The following is a 21,350-nucleotide window of genomic DNA, read 5'->3' as shown; positions in this document are numbered from 1 at the left end:
AAAGAGTACTATTCATTTTAGTACCGGACATTTTACATGTTTTACATGCTGCAATTATGTCTGTACTTTTACTATGGTACATTTTTAACTGCAAGACTGAAGTTATAGATTTAAATACTTTTTTTTACAACTGGTTATATTGCGTTCCTTGGCCTTTTATTTGTAAAGGAATTTTAAGATTGTATGAAATATGTACCTGATCTTTATTTAGATTTATGGGGTTTGAGTTTAAGTGATATGAGGTCCACATGTCAAAGTTTCCTTAAGCAAGAAACACACACCAAATGAATGGAGGTATAGTAAAACTTGTTGCTAACAATTGTCTTTGACTGAGTGGCAAATGTAATATTTTATGTTTTAAGAACTGACATTTTCCTATGTTTGGATATTTGTTGTTATAGGAGTTCAGCAATGGAGCGATACAACCGTGTTCAGAGTCATTGCCGAGCGGCTATCAGCAAACAACGTGCTGAACTTTGCACCCACTCAGCTCTGCAGAAGCCTCTAGCCCAGTGGGCTCGGTAAGTGAACCGTAACGGCAGCCATGTATGTGCTGTCAGGGTGTAACAACAAGGGTTGAAAAAGGTCACATCAGCTAGAATGACAGCAGCGGTTAATTTACTGCTGCTACATCAGCTGTGCACACACACCTACACATATAGAGTCAGGCTTTTCACACACACACACACACACACACACACACACACACACACACACACACACACACACACACACACACACACACACACACACACACACACACACACACAGACACACACACACACACACACACACACACACTCCCTCTCCGGAGTATCAATGTGACCTTGTGACCTTTTTTTGTGTGACTGAATGTGCTTCAAGGCCATCTGGAGTGCATAGGTCATTGTCTTTTTGTCACAAAACACTCTTGCATTAGAATGTTGTTAAGATACACCTTTAACTTCAGGTTACATATCAAGATATTCAATTGTTACATGACAATGCTGAAAAGGCACACTGTATGATTTAGATAATATTTTGTTTGGGATGTGTCAGTGTTTTGCTATTTCTATTTTTATCCATGAAAACACTAGTTGGCCTTCATGAATATTTAGTATATATTTGCCCCAAGCTAGAGGACACTGATGGAATTCAGTATGTTTACCGACAAATATGTATATACAGTGGTATGCAAAAGTTTGGGCACCCCTCTGAGATTTCATGACAATTTGCTTTTCCTTTATAATAGAAGATCACAGCAACAACATTTGTTTTCCTACAAAGATGTAGACGTTTTAGTGTTTTCCAGACCAAAATTCTTAGGGTAGCATTACATAGTTTTATTATAATAAAATAAAATGCAAAAAATGGGATGTGCAAAAGTTTGGGCACCCTTATAAATAGCATTCATTTCAACACCTGTACGGATTTATAGCTGACAGGTTGCTGCACAAAATTGCTTTGATTAGCTCATTAGACCTTCAATTACAAAGACAGGTGGAACCAATCATGAAAAAGGCTATTTAACATAGGTAATAGCTGGCTGTGCCTGGCCTAGGTTCTTTCTTAGGGAGTGGCAAGATGGGGACCTCAAAACAACTCTCCACTGACCTGAAAGCTAAGATAATCCAACATTATAAATTAGGAGAAGGGTACAAAAAATTATCTGACAGGTTTAAACTGTCTGTCTCCACAGTCAGAAACGTAGTTGTGAAATGGAAGGCCACAGGAACAGTCCGTGTGAAGGAAAGATGTGGTAGGCCGACAAAAATAGGGGAAAGGCACAGGCGAAGGATGGTGAAAATGGTCACAGAGAAGCCACAGACCACCTCCAGAGAACTACAACAACATCTGGCTGCTGATGGTGTAGTTGTTCACCGTTCCACAATCCAGCGTACTTTGCACCAGGAAGAGCTCATTGGAAGGGTGATGTGCAAAAAGCCTTTCCTGAGTGTTAATCACAAGAAGAGTCGCATGAGGTATGCAAAAGCACATCTGGACAAGCCAGAAGCATTTTGGAACAAAATACTGTGGTCAGATGAGACCAAGATTGAGTTATTTGGTCATAACATGAACAGGTATGCATGGCGAAAAAAACACACTGCATTCAATGAAAAGAACTTGTTGCCCACTGTAAAATTTGGTGGAGGATCTATCATGTTATGGGGCTGTGTGGCTAGCACAGGTACTGGAAAACTTGTTAAAGTTGAGGGCCACATGAATTCCTTACAGTACCAGGAGATTCTTGACAAGAATGTTCTAGAGTCAGTCACAAAGTTGAAGCTACGCCGGGGTTGGATTTTTCAGCAGGACAATGATCCTAAGCACCGATCAAAATCCACCAAGGAATTCATGCAGAAGCACAGGTACAATGTTCTGGAATGGCCATCCCAGTCCCCAGACCTTAACATCATTGAAAATGTATGGATTTATTTGAAGAAGGCTGTCCATGCACGGAGGCCAAGAAACCTGACTGAACTGGAGACGTTTTGTGTGGAAGAATGGGCCAAAATACCACCTGCCAGGCTTAAGGGACTTGTCTGTGGCTACAGGAGGCGTCTACAGGCCGTTATTGCAGCAAAAGGAGGCAATACTAAATATTAATGGAATTATTTCTTAGGGGTGCCCAAATTTATGCACATGCCTATTTTTGTTTGAATGCACATAAACATGTTTCTGTTTGACCAATAAAAGTTATTTCACTACTGAGATGTTTCTGTTACCATAAGGTATAACATATGTTAAAATGAAGTTGCTGCTTCAAAAGCTCAGCAAGTGACAAACTGATGCAGTGGTTTTCCTAAGGGGTGCCCAAACTTTTGCATACCACTGTACCAAGTGTGATAGGCAGGTAATGAGTCACAGTTTGATCATTTATGTTAAATAGTTTACCAGTAAACATGGATACATTTGTGTTTACATTTTAAAATCACATCACAACTTCACATTTTAATGTCTACCTTCATGTTTTTCTAATTGAGTGCGAAATACTCTGATATACTTATAGTGCACAAACATATCTACTGTATATCTATCTATAACTACTATATCTCCACGCTAATCAAGATATACTATAGAGTATTTTAATAGCAGACAAAGTTGAGTTTGGCTGCACAGTCCCAGCTGACCAGGTGCAGCTCCTCTAGTGTGAGGGCCCCACAGTGGTGATTCCAGGTGGGGCACTGGGACAACCCGTTTTGGCCCCATGCCTGGCTTGTCACGTTGTCCCCGTTCACCCACAGCCAGCTGCCTGCCAGGTAACGCATGCCGGTCCACACATGGTTTGTCTGGGCTTCCTTGCTAGTCTGCAGGATTTGAACCGGATCATCTTCTGCGTTTAGACTCACCAGGTCGGTGTATTGGTAGCGACAGTGATCCATCGCCTCCTCCCACGTCTTGTTTTCTTTCACCAAAAGCAGTTCTTCATGATAGCAGTAGAAGGGGTGTTTCTGGAAACAACGTGTTTTGCTCCAGCCTTGTCTGGTTAGTACCACACATTGGTTTCCTACTGCAGATGAAGGGGTGAACACACACGTTCCATCCACATCTTTGTAGGAACCGATCCACGCATGTTCACGCATGTAAGTTTGATGTTTTGCCATGAGTTGTTCATGTTGCACCTGGTTGCAGGTCGAAGACGGAGCAATGTAATGATCTATGCAGTATTGTTGGGCCTCTGACCATGTCATACATACATCCACATAGTTCCACCCACAAAGGTCCAACTTGACAAGACTTGCGAGGATGAGAAGCCGGAGTGCACTTTGCTTCATATTGAGTTGATGTTCCAGTCTGTGGAATTATCTCATCTTGTCAAGGGTCTTAAATACACTTCAAGGAGCAACAAGCACCCAATCACTGTGCATTCTAGGCTGTTATGAAAATACCCAGGTGTACTTATACAAATGAAGGGCATTCAAATTCATACAATAAGGCTTAGTGGAAAGATTTGATTGCCTTGACTTTGCTTGCAAACAATTATGTCATTACAAAACATCGATCCTTCCATTTAGGCTAGATAATGGAATAAAGACAACATATTTAATGTTAAGTTGCATGTTTTATGCCACACAACTGGACAAAACATAACCCCCAATAAGTAGATTGATGATCTTATTAAATGTTTCTGATATTGATCTTTTTATTATCAAAAGCTTCCTTTGTCACTAACTTAATAACATTGTATAAGCGCAAACCCATACATGCGTAAGACAGTATCATTACCATTTGCAAATCCTTAAAGAGTGTTGTAAGAACATTGAGCTTTTTTAAACTTACACATATTTGGCTAATGGTATGTTTTGAATATCAGATTTGTTTTTTCGTAATAAACATTCAAACTACACTACATCAGTTCTTCGGGCTATCCCCTCTGCATTAGTCAAATGACTGATTGTCATATCAATAGAAACTATGACTGACTGTAAAACCATGTGCAATTTAACCTTTGGTGTTGTTTAGTGTTGACTAGTCTTTCTATAATTGTCTTTGATCTGTGCTTCACATAATTCATATTTTGGGACAAGTTCAAATGTCCTTTGGAGATCAAGTCAAAATGAGTTAGCCTGTAATACGTCATAACTGAGTTAATCAAATCAACCAGCAGCCTACTGCTTTGCATGATGGGATGTTTGTTTATTGTTTTTAGAATAGTAAATAGATCAAATTAGCCAGGAACGTGTTCTGTTTCATTGGTGGTTAAGGATAATGAGTATGTAGTTCTCAATTCGTTTATGTTTGGATGGTAGACAACATATACCAAGTAGCTGGTTTAAAAACCACATATCCTGGATATATAGAACAACTGTACATGCTGTACATCTATACATTTCATAATGGGGGAAAAAAGTATTTTACTGGAACTGGCGTTGAGTAATTTTGATGTATGTATATATGTATTTAAATGTTTCTGTTCAAAAATCAAGTAAGCTCAACAGAATTAAGCTGAAGACGACCCACATAGATATTGTCAACAATCACAGTTTATGAGTCAGGCACAGGTACTAATAACAGAGAAAGCAGGCTTATTTACACATGCAGTACATTACGAAAGCAGCCAGTTGTTCCATAGAGAAGCTAGAAAATGTGTGTACCACAGATGTAAAACTGGTTTTATATCAACAAGGAGATAAAGGCGAACTCGGGAATGCTGAACCTGCTTTATGTTGTGTCAAAATTGAATGGCAGTTTCATATATCAGTTTTGCAACTTGAAAACTCTGTTTATTTTTCTGGGTTTTTCCCTTTTTCTCTGAATTTCAAAATGCTGCTACTCTTCCTCATTTAGAAAGACAATAGTGAGAGTAGTAAAAATGTGAATGTGTTATAGAAAAACAAAAACTGTACACTAATGTCATCATGAAAATCACCACAATATCACAAAAAAATGTACTTTCCAACCTATCCCACCTACATGTTGACCAAACGTCATGTTGTTCATTACGCTGATCAGTCTAAAACCTTGAGGCAAATACCTTTTCTGCTGACATTTCCATGTTGTGAATAACTTTTTAGTGTTGTTAAATCATCACTAAAACCAAAGAATATGCTTGCTGTTTCATTTATCAATTTCGTACATTGCTAATGCTTAAAGAATGGTTAAGAACGGTAATAAGCAATTCCTTTTACAAAAATGGCAATTGTATTTGTTACTTTTTCTGTTGGACAATCTGTGAGAAAATATAGAAAACTTTCAGTAAATTGAAAAGTGATATTTTCTTTTCCATTTTTTTGCCCATCCAACAGGTCTTAACAAGGTTGAGGCAAATAGAAAGGATAAGAAAACATACATTTCCTGAAACAAACAAATACAAATTAAAACAATCCAGCAGTGAGCATCAGTCCTTTTTTAAAAACTGTACAAAAGCTGATCTTCTTTCAACTGCCTGGCTTTAATGGTTTCGTTGCACCTCATTTGTGCATAAAACCATAGAGCATTGGCTGCTTCTTTGTTTTGAATCAACAGCACATATTTGGCATTATTTGGGGATTCTACAATGATTGTACAACTCGATGGAAGTCAGGGCAGCTAACAAATCCCAGTCAGTACCCTACTGAGCAGCCTCAGTCCCAAACACAGCGTATGTAGGCTCCTATTGACACCAGCAAAGGCCAGTGATCCCTAACTTTTCACATTACAGGCATTGTCAATATCGTCATCATAGTCATGAGCTTCATCGTTGTTGTCTTCATTGTCTTGAGATTTGCGGTACGGAAGAGGGGAGGTGAATGTAATTGGTGGAATTTGTCTCAGTGTTGACAGTCTCTGAGGCAGTACAGGGGCTTGTGGGTAGTGTGTCCTGGTGGGTGATGGGTAGAACAGGATGTCATGGGTGTCGAGATTCACATCTCCGTGTCAGCCACCGGGGTCTGGGTGGCAGAGTGTCCGTTAATGGTGGGGGTGGGGTTGTTCCCATTTTCTGGTGGAGACTCCCCATTTGCGGTGGGCTTGTTGACAGGCTCCTGGGGTAGAGGGGCCACGGACACCAGGGTGTTAGCCTGGTTCTCCTCATCCACTTGGAAGGTATCAGCCTAGCAAAAGCAAAAAGCAAAACACTGCCATCAGAGCTCATACACGTTTAAGATGCACTTTAAAACCAACATATTTAATTTAACGGTCAACTTGGACATGCCAAAAAAAAGCAAGCAAGGGTGTTGAAAATTGGTTGTTTTTGGCATTTAACAAATGCATTCCTTGTCATGAGGTTTATTGGTTTCATCTGTGAGCACTCAGAAGCATTTTGGTAATTTGTTTTACTTTTGGGTGGTTAACATTGTGCATTCATGCTTGTTGTTTCATTTAGCTACTAGTTGAAAAAAACCCTTGAACCTTTTGTACAGGACTTTTTAAAGTTTGGGGATATGCTTTGTCTTTCTGCAAAAAACTGGGGACAACATTTAATTCCTTTGCCTGACGCTTATTCAACAAATAAGGAAACAAGCGTAAGAAATTCAGCAATCTGTTTCATCCTAAGCATCATATGGGTGTGCCCCCATATGTAAACACTTTGAGGAGTGATGTCATGAGCTTTAGTAAAAACTGAAACCATCTGTTGCCCCCTGGAATGGGATTTGGAGTAGAAATATCAGAAAGCGCCAATGCTGCTTTGAGTTAAGGTGACATGTGAGTCAAGCATGTCCTCCCTTGAGTGAGGAATTGAACGGAGGATAACCATACGTTTGATCTAAAATCCATATGTACACAGTCACGGTGTTCAATTTCCTAAGTGAACTGGATCTTGTGGGGCATAATTATTTAAGCTTAGGTCAGTAAAGGTAGTCGCGTCATTGCCACACATGATGTTATTCTCCACACATTTTAAGCACTAAAAGCGAAACAGGACAGAAATAAAATATTGTGTCTGTGGGATTTATTTTAAAGTCAGTCGGGTTTGTATAATAACTGTTACCAGATGATGAACAATGATGGCTTTGATAACTTTAATGATCGCGCAAGTATAAACAACTACAGATTTGTGGCTCAGAAGGCATTACCAGTGTGACACCTCCTCTAATCTACTCACCAGTCTGACTCCTTTAGAGTTTTTGCGATGGGTCTTGAGGTAATAAGCGGCTACCAGCAGGGCAGCCAGCAACAGGCCAGCCAGCAGCAAGGAAACCAGAACCAACTTAGAGTTCTTCCCCCAGCGAGGACTAGCCTCCTCCACATCCGTCTGATGACAAAAACAAGAAAGAAAAACATGAGTCATGTGTTTGTGTCCGCAAACAGGTCCTTGAACCCTATCTAGGTATATACTTTATCCATCATGCATGAGAACATGATGTACGTGAAAAGGTGTACGTTATGTAATTATTATACTCTCTTTATTATTCGATTAATGTTTTCTATCATGACTTATAGCTAGAAAGGAAAGAACCCCACCCAAGGCCTTTGTTTACGAAGATGAATCTAGAGATTTGGCAGTATTTCCTCTGACTTCAAAGAAGTGTCAAAACAAAAAGATAATAAATTACCAAAGGTTTATTCTGTCTATAGTGTAGTTAAAACTGAAACGTAGTGCATGTGGAATGCAAAGAGGCAGAGGGGTGTGACAGGCACACCCATGACCCAAGATTGCTCCCAGGGTAGTAGAGAAAATGTTTTGCAGCTGACAAATGGTTTGTTTGTGGGCTTTTTGTTTGTCACTCAAACTGACAGCCTGGCAGCTTGAGGATTTAAGTCGTCACACTCAGGCAGTGTTTTGCTTCTCCCCAGTATATTCCCCTGTCTACTTTCATTAAGAGGCGACCAGAAAATCTGTGGTGGCTGAGTCTAGTAGATGTGTGTTTGTTATAGTGTTTTGTAATGACCCTTTATATTGCATGGTGTGATGTTAGCTGGATATGTAACATTGAATACCAGCTTATACATGACGCTGCAGTTCCAGAACAAAATAATAATTCATAATGCCACACCACTACCATACTATTGTACAATTAGGACATGAGAAATAGAATTTCTACTGTACCTTGTCTTTAATGTTGTCATTGTTGAACTTCTCAGCCATGCCTGCAACGTCATCTGCAAATAATAAAAAGAAAAATGTGTTTGTTAGTGTTTTCCTGTCAATAGTTTAAAGTAGAAGTAGAGACACCTACTAACTGATTGTTTCACTATCAAAGAAGAAAGATAAACCATCAAAATTGCATGCAAAGTAAAATAGATTTTGTGAAGTTTGCCACAAGCAAGCAGATTGTAAATGTTGGTTAGTGGGAAATTGATTGCTGCTTAGAACACTTACAAAGCAGCCTTTTATTGACCGCTCATTAAATATTATGAACACTGAATAACACCTATAATGAGTACTTGGTTTATCTTTATTTATATATTTACTACCACAAGGATGTCACTCACCTTCAACATATTTCCCAGATACAATGATTTCGTCTGTGTTGTCCTCCTGGTAGATCTCTAGTTTGCAGTCTTCACCACACAGCTCCTGCAGAACACTTTCAATCTTCCTTTTTGTGTCTTGCTGCAAGGAGTCCAAAAGAAAAGATGATGAGTATTGAAATATTTTTCATTTCAACATGTGACCAATTTAACTGATTCACTTTTAGATTACACAACGTGAAATTCAACAGTCATCCCAAATAATTAGCTCTCTCCAAATCTTAACACCTGCCTTCAATATTGTCTTGAGTCTTCTACTCCACCTCTAATCCCTTCTTCCTCTGTTTCCTCATCTTTTTTTCTTTTAATCCAATAAGGGAAGTGCACAACCTTTGTAATCCACAACCTCTGTAATCCAAACATCAGAATCTGCCGCACCGTAGGAGCCATTGATCCAAGATCAGATGGTTAGATTCACATCTATGGGTAGGACACGCTGACCCCTTCCTGGAAATCTTTATCATAGGAAGCTCTTTATCTGATTTCTGTACAAAGAAAGCTCAGAAACGACTGTATTTCCTAAGCAAACAGCTGGATTTTAGTTATCTCCAAGACCTGCTTTATTTACAACCCCATTATCCTTTCTCAGTCTCAGATCTGAAATACTGAATTTGATTACTTAACTTAAGCCCTTACTTTCAATATCTTAAAAACAAATGTGACAATATTTTTGCACCAAATAAGATTAACCTTGGTTTATTTTAACTTTGTATTCCAACAGCATCAAAACTGGTTTGAAACTGACTTTAAATCTCAGTTAAGTACTACATGTGTTGGAGAAACAATAACCTAAATAAAGGAAAACAAACCCAGAAAAATATATAAAATGTAGTTGTATTGTTCACCTATATTTCATGTCTTTGACCAAGTACACAAGGGCCGCTCTATGCTGTTTTCAGCTGTTTACATCTTGTTTGAATGTTAAATAATGCACTTTCTGCTCAGGCTACATGAGCTGAAATCACATCTCCTTATGCATGATTCCTGTAGAACTCAAAGCTGTTATCCTGAGAAACTGACAAATTTGTGTTTCAGAACATAAACACATCCACGCTGCGGATCCAGGCCTCTATACATCACATATTCTACAGCAGCACTGAGCCCACCCATGGTGCCCACCTCCCTCTGCCCTCACAGCTCAATATATACCCTGCCAAACAGGCAACAGAAATCTCTTGGACGTTCCACCCCACATAAGAAGAAAACTATGATAAAAATGTTGAGTTTTCTCCAGCTTCACTGATTTATGGGAAATGGAGATGAAACGGTCATAAATAAGGAATACATTCCTGCTGAGCTTCTGTTCAGTCAGCTGATGGCCAACTGAAAATGGCATCAAAACCAAGCCAGAGACTATTTTCCTTTCTAGTGTACTTTGTTGGTATGTGTGTAAGCATACATCTGCAAGAATATCTTGCACCCCGCCAAGTTCACACGATCCTTTTAAGATGTCTTGCGTCCCTTTTTTAAACAAAAAATATATATGTTGTGCTACACAAACTGCCTTTATTGTAAAGAGCACATATACATATACTTAAACAGATAGAAGGAGCTGCTTTCTGAACTTACACAGTTGGAGGATGCCTTGAGTTTTAGACTGACAGATTTTTTGTCCTGGACCGCCTCTTTGCTGACACAGACAACATCTTCCTTTGGCACCGGCTGCAGATAAAAATAATAATACATATTATTTATTTAGCATTTTTCAAAGTATTCAAAGACGCTTTACAATCGGAAAAAAAAAACATTGCATACAAACAGAGAGAAAAACAAAATGACTTCCATAAATTCGTAAAGGGGCTCTATTCTGCTCATTATCAGGTTTCATATTTGTATTTTGTTCCTCTACTGTAACATGTTTACATACTTAAATGTGTGTCATACTGCCTGCCCTGCAGCACCTTTTTCACCCTCTTTCTCAAACCAGAGCCCAGTCTACTCTGATTGGTTAGCTGGCTCTGTTATGATAAGTCATCCCCTTAGATATGTCCCGCCCCTTAGCTTATCAATGTATTGGAGCCAATAGAAGCGTGACTGTTACATAGTGTTATGGAAGAACTACAATCATGGCGTTTCAGGTAGATGGGGAGTGTGTGGGAGAGAAACTCCCTCTGGCGTGAGCTTGGGGATTTTAGCCTTTGCAGACCATTCACATGACCATAATAATGTTAGTAATAATAGATGTATATAGTGCCTTTCAGGGGACCCAAGGCCACTTTACATGGGGTAGGGACAGACAAAAAAACAAGTAATAATAATAATAAGGTAAAAAAGATAGGAGTAGGAGTGGAAGCAGAGGGACTGTGATGGGTTAGGGGTCAAAGGTTATGGTGAACAAGTGAGTTTTTACAGGAACAACACCCTAATGCCATTAAAACATTTGAGAATTTGATATAAAAGTGTGTCCTTAACATTTCAAAGTAATAATGAGGACTCATTAGACAACATAGCACTTGTATTTGATTGTGATGTCTGGTATCCCTTTTTATGTATTTATGCCATTTACTGGTTACTATCATATTACATGCTTCTTTAGAGGTGACCATACACATATATCCAGACTGAATATTACAAACCAGGAACTTGATATCTACATAACTTTATGAGAGACTGAGGGATTTGAAAGGACTTCTTTGTCTCACCTGTGGCAAAGTGTCAGAGCCATCCCCTCTGGCTGGGGTCTCTGGTTCCTCAGTTTTGGGCATCTCAGTATGTACCTCAACCGTGAACTCAGATGTATCATCTGCTGACTTCTCTGTAGCTACATGGCTGCTGTCGTTACTGTCGACGGCCTCTGGAGTAGCTGCCGGTGTTGCTGCTGCCTGTGTTGTCGCTTCAGTCGCTTCAGATAGAGTGGGGAAAACCAGGACTTGTGGATCCCCTGTCTCTGAAAAAGTCAGTCAACTTAAGATGTTAATTTGTGATTTGATAACACATACGTGTTGTTATATTCCAGACCACATCTTAAAGGGTTTGAATGAATCAGGTTTTAGCAAAACAGTATAGTATCTAGAACATTTATTTAGAATTTATTTCTCATCTCTTCATTTTATTTTACACATCAAAGCATAAACTGTAGTGTTGGTAAGCTTTTGCCTTTTGGTAGAGACTGATGGCTGTGTTTACAGAGGAAGGTCTTAGGATATAATGAACACATTTTATAGCAGCACACACGTAGATTGAAGGTCAAACACTATTTGTATTGAGGATGCGACGGAAATGCGAGGTCGCTTGTTCTTACGATCTTGATCTCTTCTTTCGAGCTGATAAATGACTCTATAGAGAAAACATACACAGTATTTCTATGAATAATTCTGGTCAGTATTTCTTACCAGGAGCTTCTGATGTCAGTGGATCCCTGTCTCCTCGTACAAATTCCATTACTTCTATAGGCGCCGCTGTCCCGGTTACAACCTCCTGTGCCGTGACTCCTCCTGTAAAATCCAAACAAAGCTAAATGTCACTTTGTTTTAAAGAACACAGTAGCTTATTGATACCATTTTATTTCACAGGAAGTAGCATATTGGTCGCTTTAAATCTTGGCAAGACTTTTTCAAATCGAGTGTCCAGACATCTTGGAAAAGGATGTGAGTAATGTGCACACAGCAAGCTCACATGTTCCAAAGTGAGATCTTATAATCACTGGTGCAAGTCTAATGCTGAGCTCTAATTTCTCTGCTTGGAGCACTCACTCACTTGCCACTGCTTGTGAGCACACTTTTCCATTTTGTATTACCAGCTTCTCACAGGAATCTGAGGTATAACTCCATTTCAACTAATTCTGCTGCCATAATATGATAAAGTTGTTATGTGAGGTCCTAGCTCAGAGCTTAGGTGGTTGGTAGTTTTCACCAGTGTGCTATTGTAACATCAATTATCTCCTAATGCATGAGCTCGTGCTCTTTGCTGTGCTCCCATCCAGATTTCAGTGCGTGTCCCTAGAGGCTCTACAGTGATGGAAGATTAGTTAAGAGATCTTATTGCAGTAGATAACAGATCTGCTCAGAACCACAGATCACATCATGAAGTCATTTACCTTGAAATCAAATCTTTCTCACCCTGAGGTTTTTTAAAAGATCCCGTGGTAACAGTGACTCACTTTAAGTTAGGCAAGAATGAGATAAACTAAATAAGTTGCTGAATTATATTAATTTGAGTGTCTGATTTTCCAGTTGAATGTGCTGATTAAATGTGCCGCTAGAAGGTGCCAGGTAATGATGCCATTGAAAAAATCACTCTTTCCAACTCTTTTGAATTATGTAATAGACCATTATACCATTTTCCATTTTTCAGGGATCCGCACGACTCTGGGGCAAGAGTCCTTGATAAATTGCAGCCCTAAATCAAAGTTCAGATAGGGTATATCTGGTCAGGTTCTCTCAGCTGTAAATGACTTCAGCTTGGAAAGTTTTAATAAGCTGGATAACTTTCAGGGCACATTTTTATTCTCCATGCAAATTAGTAAAATGTGCCACCACACCCTGCAGCCGCCCAGCTAATAAGCTGAGTCTTTATGGCTCTGATTTCCACAGGTCAAATAGCAAGTGTAGGATCCAAGAGGCTCCCCAGGATACCCAGAATACTTTTCTTTTACCTAGATTTCCCTCTCTCTGTCTATGAACAACAAAATTACCTCACCCGCAAAACATTCCCATAATGCCTTACCTCTGCAGATCTCATTACTTTGTTTCCCGCACTGGCTGCCAGATTGAGTTTGTGATTGATTTTATATTATTAATCCAAGTTTGCTGCCCCCTATTGTAATAAATCGTACTGCCATTCATACTTTTTTTCCCAATACTGTCCTCGGTTTTAACCATTGTGTCTTTTTTCTTTCCTTTTATGTACACACACTTTCCTAGCAAATATAGCTGATCTGATCATGATTGATTTGATGGCTGTCTTTGTTTCCACTTTGGGAAGTGACTTTTAAAAAATAGCTTAAAATACGTTTATTTATAATGATTCCATGTAAGGTTTTTCTAACATATACTGTAAATTAGAGGTAAACTGAAACATAGAATTTAATAGTTTGAAATGTCAAACAGAATAGCGTTTTTTTAGATATTTCCTCGTGTGGTTGCCTCTCGTGTTAAGAATTACAACTAGTTTAAACCATTTTACACCATAACCAATCTTTTTTTTCTCTTGCTTCCGCCTTCCTTGTACACTATAGTTTTTTTCTTTTTAGATCTCTGCTTCACCCTGTAGTCTTCTTGTGGTCGTCTCTAGTCAGTACTTGAGATTTTCACACTTGAGGCTCCTACATTCACACAGAGGTGGCACTGTGACACATGTACACTGACTGCCTCAGATAAATCCATGTGACAGACAGGTGCCACAAGCACATAGTAAACAGTGTGTGTGCCGTTCTAGCACATGGGGCAGTATAATCTGCCAGGAGGTCTTTTGGCATGTTTTAGTGCCAGCAACTGTCCACTGCAGCTGTCTGTCATACTGTGTCTAACAGGGGATTCAAGTCTACAATTTGTAACTAGTTGAAATAAATGAGAAAATGCATCAGAGCCACTGACCTTTTTAAAGCAGTTTTACAATTCTTACTCCTGTCTAACTCACAAAAAAAGGCCTAGAAAGCTTTTTGGTACACATCCTCAAGTTTCACTATGGATTCAGAATGTTGCCTTGTCCCACAATCCTCCCTGTCTCCAGTTTACTATGAGGAGCATTAGCGTAGGTGTGGACCAGCCTCAGGTCAAGGACTCCCTAACCTTGTTAAGTCTGTCCATTAGACCTGGAGTCTACAGCCTGTAGCCTACAGCTGCAATCCCTCACCGTCCCTGTGTGGTCTGGTTGCCTGTTTATTTTACCAGAAAGGATGGGGTTCACAATGGGTGACACGGTTGTGCATAAATCAGGGTTTTCCATACAAATGTGGCACACAGGAGTGTTAGAGTGCAGGAGCTGAAATGTGTTGTTTCAGCTCTGTGATCACTTTCTGTCATCAGGTGATTTGTAGCATAATGGGGAGTAAAGCTATGTCAGTGTTGTTGTAAAATAATAAAGCCTCAAGATTGATGCTGTGGCTGATGGCTATGTTTAGTTTTCAGTTACAGTTTAGGATTTTGGGGTAGTCTCTGATGGGATTTTAGGGAGATGCTGTGGTGAGTGAATGGAAATGAATTCACATTTCCTTTTAAAATGGAGAGAACTGACACTATTTGAATACAATTTCCCTGTTTGCATAACCGGTTTGAAAGATTAAACAGGATTTTTTTAACAGTCTTTTGGTAATTATGTCACGGCATCTCAAGCACTCTTGTAAAACTGGGCTTCTTCATTTTCATAACGCAAAACATGCTTATTTGTCTTCAGACACAATAATACCTTTTTTTTTTTGTTGCTACACAGCCAGTAAACTTTCCCAGCATTCATCACTCATCACAGATAGACACTTGCCTCAGATGGAATAAAACCACTGCATATAATTGCCACTTATGACCAACATGTGCAGAAGCGGCGAGATCTGATTCACCGCCTTTTATTGTTTTGTTTTTGTTTGTCTTGAAAACGTCAAGTCCTTTCTATTATTAAGGCTATTTCAGTCAAACTCTAGATTTGTTTTTCATGGCTTGTTGCACAACAACCATGAATTGTTGCTACTTTTCTAATGACGTTTTAGTGTTTATGAAGAGAAGGTGAACTGCAATTAGTTTACTGGTTTATTTTTGAATGAAATAGACGTCTTGACCTTTAACTTTGTGTTGTAATTAAAACAGAGGTGTCTTGGTATTCAGCACACTTCCTGTCAGTGTGACCCATCGCCACCTCACTTCCCCACTACCATCCTCTTCCACACTCAACAGTAGCCACAGCAAATCACTGGTTCTACAGAAACCATTCCTCTGAAACATACTGTACATCAGCTCACACCCCCCTGATCCTTGCACAACAAACTGACTTTACTTCTATTCTTTCTTTGTGTGCAATCAGAAAGCGTCCAAGAAATCAGTCATCATTCGTGACTCTTGCTATCAGCGCACAAACACGGCAGACCTAATCAGCCCTGACTAAATATGTCATACAGCCCGGGCCCTGACTTCATTGCCTCCTTGAAGATTTTCCCACTAGATTGCTCTGAATGACGGCTGCGGTCTTGAAATGCTTCACCCCACAGCCCCCCCCATCTCTTGGGTCTCCGGATGGAGGAATGTGGCAAGCTTTGGAAGAAGACAAGCCCGTAGCTCAGCGCCCTCCACCCTCCCAACCCTCCCTCCGTCTGCGTGCCCTCTCTAGTCACGCACAGCTTATCCCATGCATCCATCGAGGTGAGGCATAGGCTTCAGCACTCGCACCTCCAAAATGTTTAATGTAAAGCAACATGCCAAGAGACATATGGCAACAACTACTACCCAGAAAGCTTCACATGTTTGTAGTCTGACTATTTTCCCATGTCAAATGTCTTATTAGCATAACCTCTTATACCTTGGATTAGGACTTTGGGCTTGAAAACTAAGTACAGGGGCCTTTCATATTAGAGTACCTTTTTATTTCTTCTCATTCCTCTTATGGACATAAAATATTTCATATTGAGGTTCCTTCCTTCTAATTTGAGATGTTGGACAAGTTTGCATGCTATTTTCTCAATGAAGCATCTGCAACTACTGTACATCTTTAACCTCTTTCGTGTGTCTTCTATCTGAGACATGGACAAGCTGTTGGATGTTTTGAATGAGTAAACCCTCCCATGGCTTTGGCCCACAGTCCCAGTTAAACCCCCAAAACATGGCCTTCCACCTTTGGGCCCCCAGCCATTCCCTGCTTATGTTGGGGAAAATTACTGTGCTGTGTAATGGGGCATGGTGAGGTTATAATGGTCAGCACACGTTAGTGGACCACCCTGACAAAGTTGTGTTTAAATGTAAAACAATCCAACCCGAATGAAGACATATCATGTATCAAAGGTGTATCTATTCATAAATAAAGTTTGTCCCTCTGAACAGTGACAATACTCATTTTTCAGGTTTTAGGCTAAACGTAGGTTCCCTAGATGTGTGTGTCTCTAGACAAGACATCTTCTATAAACATTCGTAAGATACTTTGCCTCCTCTTTTCCTCTCAGGGTTTCATGTCTTGCAAATGTTCCTTTTGTGTACTTTATGAGTTTCTTCCAGAGTGTTGATTGAGTGGGGTCTGACGAAAGGGGCAGCAACAACAGCCTATAATTGAAATCCTTTAAAAGCCCCTTATCTGGGAATTGAATGTTCTGAAAGGTTCCTAATTGAACTGCCATCAAGTGTAATTTTCTTCCTGCTGCTGCCTCTGGACCTGTCTGAATTTTGTAATGTCAGAGCACCTCTGCAGAGGTACTCTGATGTCACTCTGGCATCTATTGGATAGAGATTTGATCCAAGAGCTCACACACCCTCCACCCCAGCCCTCCGGCACTCTGCCCAACATGAATTTTCAAAGTAGAACTAAGGGTGGAGACAAAACAACAAGTAAAATAATTACGCTTTAATACCCATTGTATTTACAGATTGTCTGGCCTTTTATAATTATCCTGCAATACAGTCCCATATAATCTTCTCAATGTTAAAACTTGCTCTCAGAAAGGGCAGAACAAGTGTAATATGGTTCACTTCCTTTCAACATAAGCTCCAGAAGTAAATCAAGTTATATTTTGAAAAAAAAATCTTTAAAGTCCTATAAGTTGTCCCCATTAAGCACCATCCATTTAGATTGTTCCCTTATAAGGAGTACTTTCCTGATTTAAATATCTTTAGTCATATCTTGAACAATCTAAATTTGTGAGGTGAGGAATGTGACATTTGAGCTACGTCCCTTAGGGTTAAACATGCTCTGCAACTCTATCCTCTTTGAAACAACAGACCGCTGACCCCACTATCTTGACCCCCCCCCTCCCCACTCACACACACACACAACCCCCCTCTCCTGTCGTTCCTGTCACAGCGATTAATAGCAGAACCCTGCCCATTCTTCCCTCTTGGCCGAAAAGCAACTGGATCTCATGGTTTCAATCAGGCCTGTTGAAGCAGCACTTACTTCACCCAACGCTGCCCAGCTGCAGCATTCAGCCAACCCCACCCTGAGGCCACGGCAGCCCCCTTATCGAAAGCATGATGCCTGTTTCTGAGGGACCACAACCAGGAAACATGACATCTGCTTTCAATTGGGAGCATTATATCAACCCCCCCTTCTCCTCCTAGCACGCACGCACGCACGCACGCGTGCACACACAGTCACATTTGCCCCACTACAGTTTCACTGCCTCGTGCATTACCTTGAATGAGCCTGTCTGGTTTGAGTGTGTGCAGGTAGACTGTTGGGGGATCCTGTTGCAGATCTGGGCGTCTCTAGCTCAGAGGCTCAACATTGATTTTGTCCAGAGAGATTTTCAGGCATACTATATCTTAAAAAGAAATCTACCAGAGTAACTACTTGCACACTCATTTATGGGTGGTAGTGAAAAATAATAGGCCATTAAGGTGCCAAACTGGAGTGCACTTTTGGCGATGTGCAAAGATTTGTTCCTGAGTTTCATTTAGAGTTTTTACAGGACGTGTTGCCATCTGATACTCAGGCTCTGACTTCCTCTCCATGTATCTGATTCCCTGATTAAACACGTCACGGCACCTAGTTTGATGAAGCAGCTTGTTTGGCATGTTAACGCTTATTGTATGAGAATACAGACGGAGTAAATAGTCTGGAACAAGATCAAAGACAGAGCTGTTAGGAGTGGAAAAGCAGCCTTCCTCCTATTAGGCGTGGATCACAAACACTATCCCAAGTGAACTAGAATCGTATGTGTGTGTGTGTGTGTGTGTGTGTGTGTGTTTGTGCCCAAACGTCTACCCACTTGACACTTGGGTTTGACTTGGCCCGCTCTGTGCCACTGTCTTCATGAGGACAGAACACTCTGTTGTTGACATTGTTTCTGTGCTTCTTTGGTGCATCCGTTACTTCAATGGGTACAGCACAAACTATGATTTACATAATTACATGCTCTTGGGTTGGCAGAGGAGTTGGGCAAGGTTTGTTGCTTAACTGCAGAGCCTCCTAAAAACCACTTCACAGCCCAGACTGAGCTGAAACTCTATGACGAAAATTGTTTTTAAGTGCAGTTTTAGCAATTTAAATAGAATTTTTCGACCCATGAGACATACCGGTCAAAACAAAGGAGTCTTTAACTCCCTGTTCATGCATCTTACTGCTTTTCTAAAAGAAGTCTGCCAAACAGTCTCAGAAGGGAATTCCCTCAGTGTTTCTGATCATCTAGCCTCTGTTACAATAACCTTACTCCTTGTTGTCTGGGTAACGGTTACACTCACTAGCATCTGTGAATCCGCTCTGACTTCATCACAGTAAAGTTGTACAGTAAGCCCATCTTTCCTCTGCTTGCGTAACTCTGCTCTGCCCTGGGTTTACAGAAAAATACTGCAGAGACTGTCAGAGAGGAGACAGGTGGTTTATCCTGTATTTAAAACATAGTTGAACTGTTCTTCTATAGTTTTTGCTCTGATACATCCAATAGCTGCTGTGTATTTGTTTTGATGAAAGGCACATGGTCAAACTGCGGTCTGTAACATACTGCTTTGTCTTGGCAACCCGGTTTATTTTCAAAAGCTAAACATTGAAGTGTTTGTAAAGAGGTTTTTTTCTTCTCTGGTTCAGACACTATAAGTTAAAATTATGGCCTGGCAATCTAGTTTTACAAAGTAGATGCAGATGCCTCTCATTGCTGATGATCTCATTCCCATAAGCTATATCCCATGAACAAGACACAAGGTTTGAATTAAGCCATTCAGCGTGGGGTTCATTCCCAGCCACAACACAGAGCACTGCAGATGATGGTAAAGCTTTCTTTTTGACATCTTGTTCTCGCTCTGTGCTTATTTTGATTGGACTTGGCTCGGCCACTATTGAAAGATGAAACAATAATCTGTCTAAAAAGTTTCACAGATATTTCTTTTTACCACATAATACATCTCCTAATTATTTGCCTGCAAGGAGTCTCTATATATCTACATTGTAATGCTTAAGCAAGTACAGGCAATATTTTTATATCTGGAAAAGAATTGCTCTTTTTTTATATGCTCTTGGTTTACTTTCATATACATGGTTTGAAATGTTCTTGGTTTGAACTGAAATTAACTCAAGTTAGGCATGAAATCATATAAGCAGTCGGGGGGGAAAAGGGACTCTTACAATTACATTTAAAGAATAAGTCAGAATAGATTCGTTCTCCAAAATGTGCTTATCAGAAAAAGAACCTGAATTAAATTTTGCCCCACCCTTTTGATTGGTTAGGAAAGCTGAGATAATATGAAGTTGTTGCTTGTTTAAATACAGCTGATGGATGGAGTTGTACCATTCCAGATGAGCTCTTCTTGCTGTATATAGAGCTCAGCCATGTGAGTCGCATGTCTTTACACATAGTTTAGCAGCCACAGTCGTCCCTGCTGCCTCAATAAAGCTCTCACTATATCAGCACGACCACATTCGAAACGACCATACTCCACACCCTTTTCTCACGCACACTTCATCTGATCTCCCGTTCCACGGCTAAATATAAATACATACATTTCTCATAGTCCTTCAAGATCGTGGGAATTGGCTCAATGAACTGGCCAACAGCGCCAGAGGCTCAAAAGTTGTTGGAATCGGGAAAATAATAACGGATACAAATCAATTCACAAAATAATACAGCACAATTTTATACATTAAGAAGTTCAGACTAGAGATCTGGAAATCTAGAATAATAATTTTATACTTAATGCCTCCACACATTAACAACCTCTCTCCAAAGTACATTTCTTGGAGGAGGAAGCATATTTAAAACCTTTTTCGAAAGAAATCACACATTATAGATTTGTTTTCAGCACATAAAAACATTCCAGAGAGTAAAAGGGTTGTAGGGTTAAAACCTGGCTTCAACTCAAAGACAATTCAAACACTCCTCCACCCTGACCCCACCCCCCAATGGCCCTCCCTCCTATGGATGGCCATACGATCCCAGAGAAGTTGACCCTCATTGCAGTAAGTTTTTGTTTTACTACTCACCATTCAAGGAGGCGATGAGAAGCAATGCAAACACCAACATTTTCAGGGGCCCGTTTGTTTTCTGTGCAGATGCTGCTGCCATTCTTGTCCGAAGCATGCACACGTCCGAAGGGTGTGAGTGAAAAAGAAGGGAGGAAAAAGTGTGAAGCTGGTTGAGCCGGAGCAGTTAGGGGTTTCCTCTTACCCAGAGCGGGACAGTGTGGATAAAGCACCACTTGTGTTCTGTCAGTTTTATATAGCCCCCCCCCCCCCATCCTCCTCCCTTACCGAGGCCCAGCCCTACACCCAGTCTTCCACTGGTTACTTTAACCCTTCCTCTGTGCCCCCACCCCTGAAGGCGGATGGAGGGAAGGAGGAAAATGTGGTCCTGTTGGGATGTTGAGTATTTAAAAAAACTATGCCCAACATTCTTTAAATACCAGTCAATGTTTACT

General features: G+C 40.2%; 1 protein-coding gene across 1 annotated transcript; it reads right to left on the bottom strand.

Moving 5' to 3' along the window:
- Window positions 1-4,946: 4,946 nt before the first annotated feature.
- On the bottom strand, window positions 4,947-21,108 carry si:ch211-286o17.1 (hematopoietic progenitor cell antigen CD34). Its single transcript, XM_063909939.1, has 8 exons — window positions 20,917-21,108; window positions 12,207-12,308; window positions 11,517-11,761; window positions 10,444-10,536; window positions 8,836-8,956; window positions 8,450-8,502; window positions 7,505-7,654; window positions 4,947-6,512 (listed from the first exon to the last, which is right to left on the bottom strand). The coding sequence occupies exons 1-8, from the start codon at window positions 21,011-21,013 to the stop codon at window positions 6,324-6,326; spliced, it is 1,050 nt and encodes a 349-aa protein (XP_063766009.1). The 5' UTR covers window positions 21,014-21,108; the 3' UTR covers window positions 4,947-6,323.
- Between the last annotated feature and the right edge of the window lie 242 nt (window positions 21,109-21,350).

Source organism: Eleginops maclovinus, chromosome 20 (assembly GCF_036324505.1).
Source record: "Eleginops maclovinus isolate JMC-PN-2008 ecotype Puerto Natales chromosome 20, JC_Emac_rtc_rv5, whole genome shotgun sequence".
In the NCBI taxonomy this organism is placed as follows: Eukaryota; Metazoa; Chordata; class Actinopteri; order Perciformes; family Eleginopidae; genus Eleginops; species Eleginops maclovinus.
Note: the sequence above shows the minus strand (reverse complement) of the source record. Positions and strands in the feature narration are given on the sequence as shown.

Coding starts and splice junctions, on each gene's coding strand:
- si:ch211-286o17.1 (XM_063909939.1), bottom strand. CDS start 21,013: ATGCTTCGGACAAGAATGGCAGCAGCATCTGCACAGAAAACAAACGGG. Junction 8,957..10,443: donor TCAAGGCATCCTCCAACTGT/GTAAGTTCAGAA, acceptor GACTCCTTGCAG/CAAGACACAAAAAGGAAGAT. Junction 7,655..8,449: donor ATGACAACATTAAAGACAAG/GTACAGTAGAAA, acceptor TTTTGTCATCAG/ACGGATGTGGAGGAGGCTAG.